The sequence below is a fragment of the Physcomitrium patens genome, chromosome 8 (assembly GCF_059467195.1).
Source record: "Physcomitrium patens ecotype Gransden chromosome 8, ASM5946719v1, whole genome shotgun sequence".
Taxonomy (NCBI): Eukaryota; Viridiplantae; Streptophyta; class Bryopsida; order Funariales; family Funariaceae; genus Physcomitrium; species Physcomitrium patens.
The window spans coordinates 9,338,101-9,359,681 of NC_143417.1; the positions used below are offsets into that span (position 1 = coordinate 9,338,101).

General features: G+C 31.7%; 2 protein-coding genes across 7 annotated transcripts; both read left to right on the plus strand.

The window, feature by feature from the left end:
* Positions 1–10,980: 10,980 nt before the first annotated feature.
* On the plus strand, positions 10,981–12,220 carry LOC112286025 (uncharacterized). Its single transcript, XM_024527523.3, has 3 exons — positions 10,981–11,233; positions 11,356–11,534; positions 11,728–12,220. The coding sequence occupies exons 1-3, from the start codon at positions 11,181–11,183 to the stop codon at positions 11,841–11,843; spliced, it is 348 nt and encodes a 115-aa protein (XP_024383291.1). The 5' UTR covers positions 10,981–11,180; the 3' UTR covers positions 11,844–12,220.
* Positions 12,221–15,057: 2,837 nt separating this feature from the next.
* LOC112286088 (uncharacterized) lies at positions 15,058–19,046 on the plus strand. Of its 6 annotated transcripts, none has more exons than XM_090252484.1 (4): positions 15,058–15,902; positions 16,360–17,528; positions 17,835–17,897; positions 18,033–19,046. In XM_090252484.1, the coding sequence occupies exons 1-2, from the start codon at positions 15,405–15,407 to the stop codon at positions 17,458–17,460; spliced, it is 1,599 nt and encodes a 532-aa protein (XP_090108610.1). In that variant the 5' UTR covers positions 15,058–15,404; the 3' UTR covers positions 17,461–17,528; positions 17,835–17,897; positions 18,033–19,046. The 6 variants fall into 6 exon arrangements, with proteins under 6 accessions (XP_090108610.1, XP_090108612.1, XP_090108611.1 ...); XM_090252486.1 differs by having other exon boundaries at positions 18,330–19,046; XM_090252485.1 differs by having other exon boundaries at positions 16,360–17,523.
* Positions 19,047–21,581: the final 2,535 nt, after the last annotated feature.

Below are 21,581 nucleotides of genomic sequence, written 5' to 3' on the forward strand. Positions count from 1 at the left end.
TATGATATAAGAACTCTATAAAAATTATACATCTCTGATATTACTCAATTATAAATTAAACACTTGATTAATTTCATTAGCCAATAAAAGACCAAAATTTGTATAATCAATCAATTATTATTCCACAACCTCAACTATAAAGTTTTATAAGTTGCAATAGTGGCATCAATATTTAAATTAATTTTGAAACTAATACAAGAATTTTACAAAGTCAAATAAAACTTAATTTTAGAGTATTATTTAGACTTTTATTGCGGTATTTAGCAATGATTTAAAAAAAATATATCTTGCTTCTAAAAATAATTTTGTAATTTTAGCCTTGACATAATTTGTAATTTATAAATATAAAGATTTTTTTATAAATCTTTAATTAAGATCCATACTAAAAATATTTATCAGATAAAAAATCTTATTTTTAAATTTTAAATTTTAAATTATTATAAATATAAAATATTTAATTATATTTGAATAATATATAATTTGATAATATGCATATTTTTTAAAATTTAATAAGTATATAAGAATTGATAAAAATACTAGATTTTTTATTTTTTAATTTTTTTTACTTTTAGAATTTATTTTTAGAATTTATTTTTAAAATTTATAGCATATAGTGGTACAAAGCAGTATATACTATATTCATTAGAGAAGGTGTTGGATAATTGAAGTTGTTGCTAATTAAAGACAAAATAATCTATGCATTATTCATCCATGTATCAATTTAGAAGAAGTAAGCAAAGTAATAGCATTGTATGGTAATAAGTTAATTGGTTTGATCTAGCAAAACTTTTATTATAAAAATTCTCTAATATTGGATTTTTTCAAATCTATGAAAATCTTCCTATTTGTACCAAATTATATAAAATTGCAATTGATTAAGATGTAGTGAAACAAAAAATAAACAATTTATGTTGAAATACCATCATTTCATGTTTTATGGGAGAAAAACTAGAGAATTTTAGTCTCAAAAACTTTAAAAAAATTATTAAACAATTGATAGAAGATATTATTTCTATTTGAAAGAAACTTAGATTTGATTATATATATTTAAAATATCTCAAAGAGAGATTAAATTTTGGATTCTTGTTTAATTGCCATATAGATATAAGTTTCGTTTTTGTACCTCTTAAACTTGAAATCTAATATTTAATCTAAGAGCAATTTTGAAGCAAGATAAAAGCCAATTCTTTGCTACATTTAAAATCTCTACTTAGATTTTATTGACAAGAATTCTAAAATACTTCTACACTATTACTTCTTAAATTGCATTTGAATTATACAAGGTACTTAGACATGGCTTTCATAACAAAAAATCTACAAAACTATATTTTTTTTAAGGAGATGGATTTAGATTTTGGATGGCACTTTGAAATTCAAGTAAATAAATCATTCTTGAATATTAAAAAATATTTTAATATTGACTATTTAAAACTCTTAATAAGATGTTACTTTTGTCTAGCAATTAGTCACAAAATAAAAGAATGCACGGCGTAATCAAATATAAGCATAGATATTGATCTATACACCTTCAAAAGAGTCTATAGTTGAGACAATAAAAGTACTTTCTAAAGGTGCTAATAGACTTAACTACCAAAACCATAAATATGCCAACTTCTCTTTAGAAAAAGATATCAAATAAAAATGTAGCTAATGCAAATGGATTTATTTTGATTAGAAATAAGAAAATAGAAGTAAGAAAAGGAGCTAATAGAATATTTCATAAAAAAAAAATAGATTTAATCATATATAATATTTTAGATCTTCTTAAAAATCAACCTAAAGGAGCTATTTAATTCTCTTCACAACTTAGCAATCTTATATCTTAATTGAATTTTATAATAAGGGAATCAATGATAAATATTACAACTATTATAAGATACAAACATAGTATTGAAGCAAAAAAAGATAGTGTCATTAGAGCATAGAAAACAATAAAATGTAAAGTATAATTATAGAGAAATTACAGTGAATTGAGATTAAAAGTAGATGCTCTTGTTCATTTATCACCATTAAAAAATTCAATGAATCTTCTTTAGTATGTTGTACTTATTGGCCTATTGTTATATTGTAATACGACTATTGGATGAAATAAATAAATAAATATATATAATTTAATAAAAAATATAATAATTAATTAATTTTAAAATATAAATAAATAATTTAATATTAATATTATTTTTTTATTAAAAAAATACTACTACTTACTTTGAAAGGCCATTAAAAAATAGATTATCAATAATATCATTATAGGTATTTTGGATAAAAGTAAAAAATAATTTTCATCAAAAATTACTTAGAAAAATCTAAAATTGATACTTAGAAAGGACCGATTGTGAACAAGGATCAAAATCAAACCTTGAGGTAGATAAACTTGAGGTAGGCAAATTTGAGGCTCTTTTATTGATCAAAGATTAGTATTAGAGAAAAAACTTGATAGAGTTTCTTTAAGCATTGATTTTGAAGGATTTGAATTTATAATGACTTGGTAAGAGCTTTGCAAAGTTACAATTGTTTTGAGTGATTCTATTATTTTGTAGAATAAAAAAATATTATAATTTAGTGAATTATGTAAGTTTTATTGTAAATATATAGATGAAATTTTGAAGAATTTTGAATGCATCTTTATTAGATGTATATTATAAAATTAAGCTTAATTAAATAATTAGATAAAATATTATTAAAATTAAAATTTTGAGAGAAAATTAACTATATAAAAAAGAGCTATTTATACCATAAGATGATATTAATGTTAGAAAAAGAAGATGCCTAACATCCAAGTAGATCTCAAGCATTTTCTTCAAATGTATGAATTTGGTATTTTTAAATTTTTTTATACTTCTTTCAACTAATAGATTAAAAAAATATAAATATTATAAAGCAAAATAAATAATTAAATTAATAATTATTGAGATTTTAATTTTTCTATAACATATATTTAAGATTTGATTTTGATTTGTTAGAATTTTTTAAAAACATAATTAAGACTTGATTAAAATTTGATTAAATTTAAATTAAAAAAATTACGATTCTTTTAAAATTAACTAAGATTTGATTAATATTTCTTTAGGATTTATTTATTATTATTTTAGGATTTAATTAGGATTTAAAGATTTATTTAAAGCTGATTAGAGTGTAATATGATTTTTTTTAGAATTTTTTTGATGTTGATAAAGAATACTTAGTATAATTGGAAGCTTACTCAGATTATTCAAAATTTCCAAAAAGAGTTTTTCATCACCTTATATATTATTTTTGGGTTGTAAATCCAACTTTAAGGTAAGAATACATCCTTTCATATTGAGATGCTTAATCCATTTTTAAGCTAATTTTTACATAACACAACATTAAATGATTTTATAAAAACTTTTAATCTATATAATAAAGCCATACAAAAATTAATAACTTGAATAAAAGCACAAAAGAAATTGCAAACAACTTCAATGCTGCAATTTGAGCTGCTCAATAATATCTCAAGACTAAAACAAAGTCATGAGGTAAGTATATTATGGAGATTATTAAACCAATATTTACCAAAAGTCATTAGAATGGCAAGATCTAAACAAGCTAAATAGATAGAAAAACCAAATTTACAAATTATAATGAACTATTAAAAAGATTCTATAGCAAATATAGCAATTATTATAATAAAAAGATATGAAATAAAGAAAATAATAATAGTAATTTAATTGCAATATATACCAAACAAGTCATCAACATTCTTACTTATTAATCAATGGATCAATAAACAATAATAGAGATGATTAATTATTTATAATCAATTATTTTATCCATTAAAGTTTTAAATTTAGAACTTGAGCCTTATTCAGTATCTTTGTCATTTATAACGAAATTATATATATATATATATATATATATATATAAGTTTAGGCATCTAATTCAAATGAAACTAAAATCTGCTTCTACATATGGCTTATTAGTAATATCCATTTGGTACATTACAACATTATCAATGCTGTGGAGGAATATTAATACATTTAAATTTATTTTTGGTATAGATTGTAGTTAAGATTTAGTAGAAATTGACTCAATTGATGGAGCCAATAGGTTGCATCTTTGATGGCTCAACAAACAATAATCTTGCAAGTTCTAGATTGATATATATTTCAAGCTTAAGAAGCTACAACCTTGCAAGTTCTAGTTCACCTAGTCAATCCTACTTTGTAAAAAGAGACCTCATAGGCATAGAGGCTAAATATCATAGCTATTTTACTGAAGACTTGCTTCTAGCTCAACAACTCCAGAACCCTTTTAATTCAAAAACCTTTGATATTGATATCTTAACATGAGAATTATTTTTTTGATTTGTATAAATAAAAATTATAATTTAATTTACAATTAAGATTTTTCACTTCCACAATCAAAACTAAAGGTGGTACATATAAAAGACATCATGGATAGGATTCAAATTTATTATTCACTTCTATAAAAAAGTTCATATTCTTACTAAATACACATGTTTAAGTTAGAGGTAATTTTACATGCTCCTAACAAGGTTGTACTGTGCAATTAGGTCATGGATGATTTTTAAGCACAAATACAACTTAAGATAATTGATTTATTTAATTATTTTTCTACATGTGAAGAATTCAATATAGCTTGATATACAAAATCTTAAGATATTAGTGGTCCAAAAAAAGAAAAAAAATCCATTTTTTTCATATAAAATCAAGAATGGATGTGGTAGTTGTTTTTTACAAAGAAAAAGTTAGCTTACATTCCTATCACCATTTTGATTCATAAAATATAGATTATCAATTATTAAAGATTAATATTTCTTTGGAAATTTTTAAAACTCTCTTATATCTTGGATTCTATGAGTAAAAAAAAGGTAATCAGTGTGGCTCTCAAGCTTACAAAAATGGATACTCTAGAACTTTACAAAGAAAAATACTAATTAATGAGATGTATTTAAATGTTTTTTCTTCCAATAATTTATAAAGTTAAATATTTTATCTTTTAATGTGAGAGAACAAAATGACATTTCAAAAAGATGAAAGCAATGTAGATATATCCAAAGTATTTACTCAAAATATGATATTATTTTTCTTCACAAGCAATTTTTTTGTAGATTGAAGGCTCAAGAATTAGAAAATCCTTTCTGGCCTAATATTGGTTTTTATACTCTAAAAATAGCCCTAATTTATATAAAAAAATCTTGATAGTATAGGACTTAGGAATATTTGTATATTAATCTTTCAAAAAATTAAATACATAGTTAGTAATATAGGTACTTTCATACATAATAGAGGGTTATGGATCATATTCTTTGATATATTTTGAAAATCTATTGGAATTATAAAAAAATTATGAATCTAATAAGGTGGTTAATTAATTTTTTTATAAAATAATAAAAATAAATAAAAATAAGTGTCTTTGCAAGGCTAGATTTTATTTTTTGGCCATTTTTTTAATAAAATTAAATTTAAGACTATTGCAAAAGAAGATAAAACATATTATTTGGTCACTTTTTGGTTGAATTTACTCTTTAATTGAAAAAATCTAAATCTAAATCTAAAAATCTTAAATTAAATATTATTTTGTTCATTTGATTTTTAGATTCTTCAATAAAGTTAATATGATGTGGTTTCATCATAATAGAAAATGATGTTTTATTCATTGTATACAATTTTTTATACAATTTAATATATTTTTTTTTATAGAGAACAAACGCCTCTAAAGCCAAGGTTGCATATCAAATTATAAAGTGAATTATATAAGGTCTGTTTTATTCTTTAAGAAACTCTTTAAGGCTTTGGCTTTTAAGCTTGCCTTAAATATGTAAAAATATCCCTCAATAAACTTGAAAATTGGTAATAAGAAGGAAAGACAATACCAGCTCAAATTAAATTGAGACAAATAAAAGATACTATTGAAAAAGCATTTATATTACAATTAAAAATTGTCATTAAAAATCCATCATCAAAAAATTCCAAAATGCTCAAGGTAAATTACAAAGAGACCTTTAATATTTGAAGATTATTTTTTAAAAAAAATACTTTAATCTTTTCAAAAACAAATATTAAGGTTTTAGAAATTTAAAAAAGCTACAACTATCATGCTAAATAATGTTCTGCACAAAGTTTTAGAGATTGTGAAGAAAATCTTATCTTTTTTATTGTATATATATAAATTTAAAGAAGTTATTAAAGACACAGCAAAAGGCAAAGCAGCCAATCTAAAGAAAGTAGATATTGAATCTTTTTAGATCTTCTAGCATATCATTAGTAATAACTATATTATTATAATTAAAAATATTTTAGCTAAAAGTTGATTCTCACATTATACTACAAAATAATATATTATTTGTTTGCAAAAAAGAAATAAAAAAAACAAAGTGGGAAATTTAAGCTCCACTATTTTATTAAATACTTCTTATAAAACTTGTACCAAATCAATCCAAAAAAACTTCCAAGCAATTTTCAAAGAGGTTATTTAACTCAATCAAACTAATGTTCTTTTTCAAAGGTTTATCTTATCTGTAAGATATTTCTATTTTAATGAACAAGTTAACATAGACAATATATTGATGACTCTTTAATCATTGTCCATGAAGAAGAAGAAAATAATTTCTATTTGGTTAAAATTATTAAACAAATTGGCTTGGCTTTTGATCTAAATATAAATTAGTTTAATTTCACTGCCTACTTATAATTTGAAATAATTGACAAACCAACATAGTTTAATCAATTTGAATGAGTAAAGGAAACTAATACAAATATTAGTTAATTATTTGAAACCACCTATGATATTTCTTTGTACATTTAAGATGTTGATTAATTTTTTATCAATTAAGATATAAAAAAATTAGATTGTTGATGCTCTATTCAAATTCAATGTGGCAAATCAAGCCATCATTGCAATGAATATTTTACTTTTCTTATTTTATATATATATATATATATATATTTATTCATATGGACTTATTTTATAAAGGCCATTTAAACAATTAAATTAATAGTTAAAATTTTCTACAAAAAAATATTATTTTTTTTATTGGTCCAAAGTAGCATGGATATATTGTGAAGAAGGTGGCTTTAGTATTATCTATCTAAAAGATGAAACCAAAGCTTTCTTGTCTAAATGGATTTTATTGGCTTTTTAACCAAGCAAAGGAAGTATTTGATAGTTTCTTAGGTATTTTATGATAAATGCTAAATCAATGACTTATGAAAATTGAATATTACATTTGGTTTATTCACTTACTTGAAATCATAAATAAAATACAAGGTCTAAATTATGGAATAATTTATTTTAAACAGAATATATATGTATAATTTTCTTTGGCTCAATCCTCCTACCTTCTTGTATAATAAATAGAACTTTTTCTATGGTAGGATTTTCAATTTCTTTTGATTGATATTCACCTAAAATTCCATTGAGCTGCAATTTTTTACTCAAATAGTCTTTATTGTGTAAACAACCTCTATAAAGAGCCAATGTCTTTACTCTCTATAGAAGAAATTATCTCCACATATCACATTCCATTATATTAAAGCTCTATTTTAAATTTATTTTACACTGATTTTTTAATTTCTTTTAAAAAAATAATAATAAAAAAAAACAATATACTATGATCCTTCCAAAATCCAATGATTAAATCAAGTTATATAAATTGGGATTTAATCTTCTTCTTGATATGGTGTTTCAACCTCCTTTGGAATATATTGCAGTAGAGGAAATTAAATATTTTGTCCTCTCTTTTTCTATTTTATTATTATTATTATTATTATTTAAGTAGATCTTTAGTCTAGAATTTTTCACTTTGATTAAAATTTTAGACTAGAATTTTCTTCAAAATTGCTAGAATTATTTTTAAAAAAAAAACCAAGAAGAAAATAAATTATAGGTGTTGATTTCTTTTACAATCATATTACTAAATTTACCTTTTATTCTATTATATTTTATGGTTATTAGTAAAGAATTCATGATATATTTTATCAAACTTGCTAAAAAGTTATTTCAATTTTTTTGTAATTATATTTTTTTATAATTAGTAGTATGAATTAGAAGATATATTTATTAAAAATATATAAAAATAAATAAAAAACAAATTGAAAGAAATGCAATCAAATAATTACACCTTCCAAAAAATATTCACACTTTATTCACTAAATATTTATTCAATAAAAAATAAAAAGTATATTTTTATATAAACAATTTTTTATCTTTCTAATGACATGAAAAATATTTAAATAAAAATTATTATAAAATTAATATTATAATTTATAATACTTTAAAAATAAATAAAAAATAATAATTTAAGAAAAATTTACTTAAGAAATTAAATATTTGGGCCTCACCAAGGCTCATGAGTAATATACATGGGTTTCCTAGAAAATCCACAAGGCCTTAGTCTTGTACTTATATTTACTTCTAAGGTGCTACAACCCATGTCAAATATGTGTACCTCTATTCTTACAACCACTATATTAGTTGTTAGTCCTTCCATTTTCTACTAATAAAACCACTTTTGTATTTTTGACTATACTATGGTGTTTAAAAATACCCACCCATTTTAAGAACCTTTCAAGGCCTTCAAATCTTGCTCAAATTCTTCATTATGGTTTCTTAAGGTAGTAAAATTATTTTTACAAAGATCTTAAAAATATGCTCTAAAATTTTCTAATAATTTTAAATAAATTTTAATTATATTATTAAAATATTTATAATATTTTATAATATTAATATTAATTTAAAGCTACTTATTCCATACAGATAATTTTTTATAGTGATAAAATCAATTTAAACCAATAAAATCTAATATTTTTACATAAATAATTAAAAATACATGAGGTTCTTTCTTATGCTTTTTTTATTCACTAATTAAAATTTATAGGTTTTGAATGAATAACACATGTGGATAGAAGGCCAATTTAGGTATTGGTCTCAATAACTAAACACTAATTCTTACAATGAAGAAAAAATATCAAAACAACTAATATAATTGCTTCTAAGATTTACTAGGACTCCATTTTTATGACTTTTTTTTTCTAATAAGAATCTTTTAACTAATAAAACCTTCTAAATTATAATAAATAATTAAATAATCAAATAGATTATATAATCTTAATATTTTGTATGTAAGTAATTTAAAATTAATTTTAAAATAATTCTACTAATTAATATTCATTAATAGAACTCACACTGCTTAAAAAATAGAATGACTTTTGAACAGCTAAACACCTATTTGGTTCTAGATGTGACAAAGTAATTAAGTAAAACTCTATGGTATTTAGTGTATTGTAATCATATACAAAAGTATGAATGAGCTTGCCTTAATAGCTACTCTATATTCTTAATACTCTTAGTTGTGCATGTAGATAAAAGGAGTTAAGTGATTTGTTGTAATTTTATCTACTCTTAATTTATAATTAGCATAATTAGTATTTTTGTTCAAAAAAATATTAAACATGAATTAATTTTATTTATACTTAGATATTATCTACTAATCATTAATTTGGTAGAAACAGCCTATTCTTTCTTGTCATGAAATGCTAATTCAAAACACCATGTTTTCAACTTGTACAAATCTTGAATTTCTATATCAACAAATAAATAAATAACCCTTAAAGAAAAATAAAATCTACTTTGTAATATGCTTGTCTCCCTATCTTACAAAAACACGTTTTAATTAGACTACAAACACCAATCTAACCAGATCATCTATATAACAACCATAGAAAAACACTTACCTAGTTGATACCTAATATTGAATGAACAAAATATCCAAATAGATTTATATATATATATATATATATATATACATACACACACACACCAAAATACTTTAGTAAAAATTTGTTGCCTAATAGCCTTAAAAAAAATTATTTAAAAATAAACAAAAACCGTAAACCCTAAATCCCTACAACCAATGTTTTGTGTGCTACTCAAGAATTTGTTGCCCATCGTTAAACTGCCAACCAAATTTGAAGCAGCTAGCCGGAATCCATCCCTGTCGATCCACATGGATGACCGACCAGTGGGGTGAAGTAAACAGACCCCTATCCACCTCTGAATCAACACACAACGGATGATCGGCGGATGAAGTAAAAATTGGCAGATTGCACCGAGATGATGTAGAGAATTGTTTGTTTTTTTCTGTTTTTTTTTTTTTTTTTTTTTTTTTGTGGTGGACCTCTGCCTGGCTGCAGGGAAAACAACGCAGCCACCGTCGCCCAGTCCCGGCCAGCCCAGCTCACGGTAACTCGCTAGGAACTGGAATTGCTTATGAAACTTAGGAATTTCGAGGATTCCGGCAAAAGCCTTCGTTGGAGAGGGTGGACTTTCGGAAGTGCATCGAAGGTTCTAGACATAAGCAGGTGGGCTTTTTGGGCGGTCCTTGTTACTGTTGTCCACGTAGTACCGATATGGAGGTTGGGGGAGGTGTCGGGGGCACAGCTTCACATGTAGGCACTCCATTTTTGTAGCCCCAAGAGCTCCCACTTTCGTATCCTTCGCTGCACTTTCAAAAACGCCCCTCGGGATCACGACCCCTCCCTGCTCCTGATTTGAACCTTCACTGCACTTTCGTAAGGCTAGTGTTGAAGCAACCAGGCCCTTTCTCCGGTATGCACACCAAACGCCGATACCGCCCACCCCTTTCCACCCCTCCACCCTCTTTCACGGACGATCCAGCGGCTGAGTCCTCCTTGGGATCGTGAGAGCTCCAAACGCCTCCTCCCTGACCTTCGATTGAATCTTCGCTAAGCTTCCCACAGGCTGAGATCGATGCCACCCTCCCTGGTGGAATGCAAACGTGGTGCGTTGTCTATGGAATTGGTATCCTTGAGTGCATGAGCCCCGATACCGTCCACCCCCTTTTACCACCTCCACCTCCCTTTCCCGATATGAATGCTCGCTGGACGATCCCATGGCTTGGATCGCCTTGGGATCATGGCCCATGGGAGTCTTGGTTTAAACCTTGCTCCGCAGTCGTTAGACTTGGGTCGTCTTAAGAGCACGAGAGACATGCACTCTTTCCCCTAACCCTCCTGGCTGGACGTTCTAATTGCTTGGATCGCCGTAGAAGGAAGATGGAAGCGTGAGCATTGAGAGTTTCTGACTACAAGTTCAAGCGATTCTTGGGTTGGGTTCTAGGTTGCAGTAGAAGTTGTTTAGGCCCAGGTTTCAGTTCTTGATTGCAAGTGATTTGGTGTTGTATGGCTGGCGCCGTGGATCTACTCTATCTCATGGCTTTTGAAGCTTCCAAGAAGTACAGAACGCTATCCCTTCGTTGTTTTCCAGGAGTATCAATCCCTCAAGCTGTTTAATTCTTCGTTTGTGCTGGTGTGTCAAGGACGAAGCATTGCTAAGAGGGGTCTCTTGTATCTTCAGGGTGCTTGTGCTCAAGTGTCTTCTGAGTGGTGACCGCTGCGATTGGGTAGGCATAGTCCCGCTGGGGCTGCTGGTATTAGCATTTATGCTGTGGATCTGCAGCACTGATAAGTCAACTTGGCGGAGCGTGCTTGAACTCGCCTGGGCTGGCGGAAAGCCTTCTGGTGAAAAAGCTGAAGGTCAGCTCCACTACTGTCTTCTCCGACCCGCTCTGACCCCTCTGACCCACTTGATCCTGGAATATGCAACCCCTTTCTGGAAGTCGCTTGGATACGTGGAGTCTAGTTCCTTAATTCTGTACCTTCGATGTTTCCACAAACTAGACTAGGATCGACTGCGGCTCTAACCTTTGCATCGCTGCTTGTAATACAGATATCGAGGCTGGACAGTACTCGTTCGCGGACCTTGACGAGGATCTTGCTGCTGTTGTGGAGAGCCCGCATCTCAGAGGAGGAATTTTAGATCAGCTCTCGGTCCTCATTGAATGAAGCTGAAGCAACTGTGACGACCATCGCATGAGGAGCCACAAGAATCTGACGATATTGAAGCTGTTGGACGAATATCCATTAATTTAGCTACTGTTGTGTAAGTTCTGTTCATCGTGGCACAATAGAAATGTATATGTGATATAGAAAGTATTCTCCGATGTAGGGTAATGGATTATGGCAAAGCCTGTTTGAGAAAGACTTTAAAAGCTATCCGCAGGACACATGCATAGAGTAGAACTGCGTTCCCTCTGAGGTAACTTTACAACACCCATGGTCCTGATCCCAGATCAATATGCATTTGCCCTAAATTCCATCAGCAATGGAGTTAACTTATGTTTCTAAAAAAGAAAAAATATATTTATGTGAATGTTTCTCTCTCTCTCTCTCTCTCTCTGTTTACACCTAAATAATTTAATTCTTTTGGCATTTAGAAGAACCATCTTCTCACATGTGGAAATTTGCCTGGATCACATTCGTTGAGTCGAACGATGTTGAGCACTCGCTTGTAAGATTGTTTCCGATACCGATGCGGTCAACCCCTACTGTTTTAAGAAGAAGAAGAAACCAAAGAGGAAAAAAAATATATTTAAAAAGAACAATACAAAAAGAAAAGAAAAAGAGGCTGGGAAGGTCCCTGGAACTCTAATACCGACCCCTGCAACAAGAACCCCGTTTCATCAGGATGAAGGATTCAAGGGTATGGTGTGCCAAAAGAACAAAATTTCAGACCACAACATGTGGACAAATTGTGTCGGAGAGAATGATTTCAAAAATAGAAAATAAAATAAAATAATTTTGTAAAACTATCTCTGTGATTGGACGCAGTGAATCTAACAAAAATGTAAATCTGGCATGTAAATGTTTTTATTTCGCAAAGATGTATAGTTGAATTTAAACAGCGAAGATAATTAATAATTATATTTTCTTTCAGATAGATAGAGAGACAGACAGACAGACAGACAGACAAGGTGAGAAGATACTATTTTTAAATATTTTGATTGAATGAAATTGGAAAACGTCACAAAGTTAGATCCATATTTAGAAATATCATTCTAAAACCCCTAAGAAAAAAAGATGAAGCAGACAGCAAGTATTATTTAAATAGCATAAAGAAGGTTGTTTCTTAAAATTTGAGTTAACTCCATCTCCACAGGTGGCTTTTAGAGCATGCATCAAAAAATTGCAATTAATAACCATTTCAAAAATAAAATATCCAACTTTTTTTTACTTCTTACAATGGTTTGAATCAAGACATAAGTTTATATATTTAGACTATTTATAAAAGAATAGTTTTATTCAAGGATAAATATTACACATGCCTTTGAATTTTCTTGAAATATCAAGAATATCCCTCAAGTTTTGATAATATTACACATGCCCTTCAACTTTGTGATAATTGCAAATTTTCCCTTTGGGCTGATAACCTATCTATTCCTATTTTTTTATAGTTTTTACTAGGGCCCAAAGCATGTGTTTTCGTGTAGTGCTTGGGCCCCATGCAAATCCCCTGCCACCACTGCAATCACACCAGCAGCTATCCATTATTCAACTCACCTACATTCCCCTTCTCACACCTCCCTTTACACACTCACACTCACATGCCCTCGTTGAATTAGCATCAGGTTTGTCATGGCCTCTGTAGGTTCCTACACAAATCATACAGTAGCTTCAACTCACAACAACTACAGAAATATCACAGATGCCCTTGAATTGTTTTCAATCTATTAAACCTATGAATCAAGTTATGGCTTCTCTCACACAATTTCATTTACAAACCACTAACACAAAATAATCATATCAAACATTGTCGTCCCTCATCCTTCGACACTATGGATTCTATCAATCAAACAACTTTAAAGCTTGTACTTGCAGGTTCAGGAAGCATTTTATAACCCACTGACATATGCGTCACTGGAGTGTCTCACTCATATGCTGGAGTGTCTTTTAAGGTTTAATTATTGGAAGAACATGGATGATTGACTTGCGGAGTAGGTTCTTTTAGCTTGCAATGGATTTTTGGCTTGATAATTTCCACTAAAGTCCGAGATGTTTGGCAGAATTTTGGCCTTCATACTCATAGGCTTTATGAATCACTAGTTTGGCATGTGAATTATTGTTGCCAATTCTTAATGACATGGAATTTACAGAATGTTGTATACAAGTTTGTCCTTCAGAGAGAGGGAGGGCAACCGAGCTTGGAGTCTTCTCTTCTCTTCTCTTGGCTTATTGTTGACTTGTGACATTTTCGAGGATGTGGAGCAAATTCCAATTTGTGTAGTGAATGTCGTGGAGGTCGACACTCCAGATACTTTCAATTACATCACCACTGTTAATCTACACAAGGACGTCTTGGTTCAAACCCAGGCCTATGAATGCCACTTTGGCTGCAAGGATAGTATTTGCCCTTGTGTGAAGAAATACAATGCTAGTGTGCTGGGGTACAACGATTATGGTCACCTCATTCTAGTGCACAACATTGTGTATGAGCTTGGGAGTTTTTGCAACTGCAGCCATGCCGCTTGCCAAAGTAGAGTGAGCTGAAAGGGATTAAGATGGCACCTGGAAATATTTTGGACAATGTCAAAGGAGTGAGGTGTTTGCACTTTAGAGTTCATTGCCTCTGGTAGCATTTTGTGTGAACTTACTGGGGAGCAACCAAAAAAAATTAAAGGCACATTATAAAGACACAAGATTTGTGCTGTATATAAAACAAAAAAAAGTAATAGAATATATGGGCTTTTGTCATATTAGAGATATCTTATAACACTCAAGGGTACATTTGCTATTATCAAGAATGTAGGGGTATTTTTGATATTTTAACATATTTGATGGATATGTATGATATTTGCCCTAATTTTAATGCATAACTCAATCAAATCTCTTCCCTTTGTGAGTAAAACTTACAATCCAATAATCTTAAGCTTTGTTGATAAAGAAACAATTAACATTTATATTACATATTTAAAAAAATGACAAAATTAATGTATTGAGAGATTGTTGCATCTCTATTGATTTAAACCTTTACATTTAAAACCAAGTTAGACTCTACTAAGCTTCATTTAATGCATTGAGTTATATGAAACCGTAGAGAAGATTACCTCGTTAAAAAATGACTCATCAGAAATCAATAAAAAAAATGCCCCACAAAACACATGCCTCCACCAATTCACAACAGGTTTAGGGTTTACTACTCCAGCAGATGCCAAGCGAGAAAGGACCATGGTCCACATTCTTCATGGCTCTTGGATCACGTTGCAGAGGACTACGTGCAAATCTATTAGCTTCGCAGTGCTCAGTTGCCCCTTCTGACGAGACTTCTCGGATTGGACCGAAGCTTTGCGCTGCTGATCCCACCATTTTGACCCTATTCCGTGCACAGAAGAGGTGAAAATTTTGTTCGATCACGGTACTCTGCTGCATCAGCAGTTCCGAGTTGTAGCTGTAGCCGGTTTTAGAATTTTGAAATCGATTCGCTCGCTTGTCGCTCAGCGTGGTCCTGGAGAAGGTGCAAATGTGAGCTACGGAATTCCACCCCTGTTTCAATTCCCAGGCAACTGCGGCATGCGTTGGGTTTTCCCAAATCGAGTGCGGCGAATTCCGGTGAAAGTAGATCAAATGAGCCTGGTGTCGTTGCCTCTTGGGTTGCCAGATGTGGGTCTCGTGTCATCTCTGAAACTGGGGTTCTCCGCGCATTGTGGGAGTTGTGGAATTTCGGGCTGGAGCGAAGGATTGGTTTTGTCCAGGGCTGTAAGCACAATTTCGAACAAGGGCGCGTTGCTTGAGCAGGGTAGAACCGACGATGGGTTACGGATTTGGTGGAAGAGAGGGCAGTCTGCTAGGTGTGCTGGGAAAGAGAACCCCAGATTCATTTCGCGAGGAGCCGTTGGCAAACGACGACCCACGAGGACGGTTGGGTCCGTGGTTGAGAGAATAGAGCGGACGCAGGAGGCTACGGAGAGGAGAGCATCGGGAGAAGAGTCAAGAAGGGAGTATCCCTACTCTTTGTTACGATCGCTTGATGAACGTATCAGGCAAAACCAATGGCAACCTGCTTTGAGGGTCTGTCTTCGCTCCTGACCCACGGTACTAGTTGGCGACAAGCAGTAGTTTTGTTTGGATATGGCAGAAATGCTTCTGTTGCATGTATTTCCTCTGGCTCGTTACGCTTTGTCGCCCTTGAAATTGCTCAGCCCACAAGGGGTCTCTGTGAGTCTCCTGCTCGCGGTAGAGATTGAAGAGACTGAAGCTGTCGAGGCAACATATCCTGGAACATGTACTGTTTGGCCATCCTGACTCGGAATGTGATCGGAAATGGTTTGCGTTACGACGTGTAGCTTGACTCTCGAGGTGGCATGTCGATTGCCGTTTGACAATGATTGCGCAGTGTTGGAGAAGTTGGCCGGGCCTGATAGATGCATGTGTGGATGAGATTGTTGTACATGATCTCTGCAGATTTGCGATGTTGCTGAAGCCGCGTCCATGGGGCACTGCGGTTAACGGGGTCGCATTGTGGCAGGTGTTCGAGCTTGTGAGAGCGCAAGAGTGGTACACCGCCGACCTGTCAACGTATCTGAAGTTATTGACGATGCTAGCGAAGGCAAAGCAAGCAGCAGAGGCGTCGAACGTGTTCGACTGTCTGCTGGAAGACAAGCTACGCCCCACAACCGCGATATTTACAGCTCTACTTACCGTGTTCACGCAGAGCAACCAGTTCAAGAAAGCATTGGAGATTTTTGAGTCGATGAGGCTCTACGAAGGATGTGTACCTGACAAGTACACGTACACTGCGATGATCAAGGGGTGTTGCGAGGCAGGTCTGTATGTGCAGGCGAGGAAAATATTTGACGAGATGATGATTGAGGGAGTGAAGCCCTCCATCGTCACTTACAACATTCTCATCCATGGATATGGAAAGGCCGGTTTGTTCAGGGAGGTTGAGCGCGTTCTATCCACAATGGAAGCGAACAATGTGGCGCCTGATACAGTGACGTGGAATACGCTGATAAGAGTGTTTGGACTCAACTGCAAGATACCTGAAATGGAGCAAGCTTACGAGGGCCTTCTGAGACAAGGTCTACAGCCGGACATGGTGACTCTCAACAGCCTGATATCGGCATATGGAACGGCGGGCTTGTTTGAGAAGATGGAGAGTGTGACTCAATACATGCAGAGGTATAACTATCCTATGACAAGAATCACATACAATATTATTATGGAGGCTTACGGAAGGGCCGGAATGGTGGACCAAATGGAGGAAACTTGGAAGAGAATGAAAGCGGAGTTCGTGAAACCGAACAGTAGCACTTTTTGTTCCATGTTGAGTGCTTATGGAAGACATGGATACTGGCACAACGTTGAGAAAGTAATGCGACAAGCGCGATATTTTGACGCAGCTGATACCGCCGTGTACAACGCTGCTATCGATGCTTTTCAGAGGGCCCAGAATTTCGAGGATATGGAGAAGATATTCGAGGAGATGAAGCTGAAGGGTCATGCGCCTGATGACGTAACTTACAGCATATTGATAGGAGCTTACGAGAGAATTAGGAGGGTCGACAAAGCACGGGACTTGCAGGAGGAGTGGAACGGATCAGTGAAAGAGTGTGAAGCTGAGTGAAAGAGAGACCGATCCGGAAACATCAGCACAATCGAAGCAACAGGACTGACTAAAGTTCAAGATGTAAGGTATTGATGCCGGTTGAAGTAGCGTTGCACGAGCGATTGTTGGAGGCAAAGTGCTGGTGGATTGAATTGCATTCGTAGCGAAAATGAAGCAAGTTGCTTGTTGTGTAGCAAGTTAACATGAGGGTCGGGGGTGAATGGTTTTGCACTGAGATTTGGCAAGAACTGTGGGACCTGGATTAGTACAGATCACAACGATCTGTTTTGAATACGCCTGCTGTTTTTCTTTAGTTGCAAGCGTGAGACTCTACAGGGTGATTGAGAACAGGACAGTGCCTAAGGGGTGCATTCTACTGTGTTGGTTTGCAGATGATGAAAAATCGAAGTTTGCACTGCCGATGTTGTCGATGACGTTGAGGGTGTGCTTTGGAGGTGCGTCCTTGGTAGTTGTGTTAGTGGATGCAGTTGCGTGGAACATTATGATTGTTTTGCATACCCAATGCTGGTGAATGGAGGTCTTATGAGGAAGTTGATTTCAGTAGTATTCTCGTGGAATGAGGACTTCAGGATCAATGCTGTTGTGCAGTCTGGCGATGCACTTGTGGAGGAAATGTCGAGATGAATTTCGTAGTCAGATGCACAGGTAGTCACATGCGAGGACTCTTGTTGTGGCGGATGCGGTGGCGAGCCGAAGAAGTGGACGAGGATATCACAGAGATCTATTGTTCGTACTTGAGATGTATGAAAGGACCACGTGAGAGAAGACTTAGTAAACTCAGCTTTTGTACCTAGGGTTGAATATGGATGACATAGGGTTCTTGAAGTCGATATGTTCACCATATAGTTTCGGGGTGGTGGGTGCAGTTCAATGACTGCTGTAGATCCATTTTGCAGTTCGTACACCGTGCTGAAGACGTTGAACCAGTTTCGTCCGTAAGCCGTACAGGTATACTCCTCATGCATTACAAAACCTTGGGCATCAGTCACCCCAATTTCCACCTCAGTCCTCCAGTTCCTTCGAACACGTTCCTAGGTTTTGGAAACGTTGAGTTGATGAATGTGGTGCATCTTTGTGCGGTCTGTTACTCGCTTCGAGAACAAGTGGAGCTTTGCATTATTCTACCAGTTGAAGGATGGTGTCTCCTGGGCGCGGGAGTGGCAATCTGACATTGGGCAACCAGGTATCATTGTTCGCATTGTATCCATTACTCTTTTTCCTTCATCACCTTCCAAGAATGTGATGCAATGCAAAACTCCGTCGACACACACTCCGTTTTGATACTCATTCAGAGCAAAGGCCGAGCTTGGGACGTCATCCGTAACTGTCCTCTTCGACGTAGTAGAGTCGAAGACCTTCGTTTTTTTGACAAGTGCTCGTCATTGGCACTTCTTGATACGACTTTGTATGATTGATTGGTGGGATAGTATAGCATGTGCAAAGAACAAGTTTGTGATGGAAGTGGGAGGGTGGTAATGTTCTGAACTTGTAGAGGAATTGACTACAATTTGTTCTTCATTTTGTTGACATGTATATGTATATAAGAGGTATTGGGGGTTCAATATAAGACAATTTGTTCTTCATTTTGTTTACATTTATGTACATAAGAGGTATTAGATATAAGATATAAGAGAGAGGTGGCAACTATTTATAGGTATTTGTAACCTTTATTAAAAAGTATTTGGCATTGAATTGTGCTTTATTAGAGCAACAATGTTATATTATGTGTCTTCTTGCTTGACAATGTATTAGGTGTTTAGCTATGAAATTAAAATAGAAATGCAAAAACAATCCTATCAAGTCTAATAGGATCTCAAATAACCTTAAGTAGATCTTAATAATCTTGATTAAACTTTGATCAATTCAAAATAAATTTAAAAGAAATTATAAAAAAAATATAAAGAAGTCTTAAATTAATCTTTAAAAAAAATAACAAGAAATCTTAAATTAATCTTAAAAAAAATAACAAGGAATCTTAATGAAGTGTAAAAATAAACTTTTAAAGAAATAACAATAATCTTAAAGAAATATTAGAGATAAAAATCTTTAAAGAAACAATAAAAAATCCTAAATGTACATTAGAAATAGAAATCTTAATATAATTCTAATTAGAATCCTAATCAAATCTTAACCAAATCATAGGCCAAACTCTAATTGAAATTTTAATTGAACCTTAATTAAATCCTATGTCAAATTCTAATTGAACCTCAATTAAATCATATGTCAAATCCTACTTGAATCTTAATTAAATCTTATGTCAAATTTCACTAAAACCTAATAAAATCTTAAATCTTAGACAAATCCTAATCAATTCCTAATCAAGTTTAAAACCAAATCCCAAGCAAATCTTAAACCCAACCAAATTCTAAATCAAATCCTAAGTCCTAGTCAAACCCTAGATAAATCTTAAATCAAATCGTATAGCAAATTGGAACCTCAAAAATTAATGATCAAATCATTGATATTAATTCAAAATTTGCATACTTCTTAAAATCTTAGTTAGAAACAAGTATAAGAAAGATGAAATCAATCACTCTTACTTATTGAGAGAAATAGAAGATAATCCAATTAGGTGTTGAGTGGCCTCCTACTTTGACCTAAATGTTTCATCATTCCAGTACCGATTCCTCCTTCTTGAATTGTTAAATTGCTCTCAAATTTCACCTAAATGTTGGAAATTTAGTCTAATATCCATAATAAAAAATAAAAATAAAAATAAAAGTGACTACAATCCAATTGACAGATTGCTAAAGATCTTAGAAACACTCATTGACCCTCAAACTCCAATTTTTGAGACCTCAATCCACAAAATCTTTACACACTTCAATCCAACTATTTGATTGACTTCAAATTGTGCACATACATTTACAACTAGTACAACAACACATTGCCCAAAATTCATATGTATACACACCACAAAATTTAAGAAATCCTCAAATTTGTAAACATATTTTTATTTCTCAAAATCTAAACCAATTGAGAACATAATTGACTTTGAAAATTCTTCAAAATCTCAATATTGATTCAATTGACATAAAACGAATGTATAAAAATCTCTCCTCAAGTTTGCTCTGAAATCTTACTCTTTGATCTACTAAAGAACTCTAAAGTTGTTGTTTAGGTATGGTTTTTTGTCTTAGGTTTGATTTTGACCTAAGTTGACAATTGGTTCTCTTTGAGTGTCAATTTTTAGTAATTTGAGGTAAATTTTACTTTATCCCACTTTTAATTCTTTTCTACATATGTCTATATTTATTTCTTATCTTATTTATTATGATTTGGCTCATTTATATCTCTACAAAGTAAATAGAATGTCCTTCTATTAAAAGATAGCATTAAGACTACATCTTTTATTATCTTTCTATTTTTTATCTTTATTTTTTTATTACATCTTTTTGCTAGGCTCTTCTATAGTAACATCTATTTTTTTATTTTTCACTATATACTTGTGTTACCACACAAAAATGTTTGCCTTGCATGTACTAATATGTGTCACTATTGATGAGGCAATGAAAATGTAGGAATCGTGCCTTGAATTGATGTACTTGCTTAAAGTTAAGCTATATAAGAATAGTCTCTTGAATATGTGTGCAAATTGATAACATTTATAAATTTAATTTGGATGTTTTCTTTTTACATAGATTTTTTGTTCACTACTTCATATAGTTACTAATCATGTTCAATTCAATTCAATTCAATTCAATATATTTAATTCAAAAAATAATTAAAATTGATCTAGATTAGATAAGGTTAATTTAGTTGGATTCCATAGTTAGTGAGGTTTTTCTTTGAGAAACTAAAACTTAAAGTTTAACATCACTAAATATTGTATTTGTGATTTGATCATTTAAAAGAGTAAAATGTGGTTTAAACGATTTCTTATTGTTAATTATTTTAAATTTCTTAATTATTTTTTTTTCCAATAAAACAAGATGGTTATACAATTCTATACATAAATGTATCTTATAAAATCATCTTATATGATCTATACTTCATGTATGCATGCAAAAAGTTATAAATGCAATTTAGAAGTTATTATTTTTATCAACTATACCTACTTTTATAATTTCAAAATTATCAATAATCTTTAATTACAACTTTTTTATTATAAATTAAAG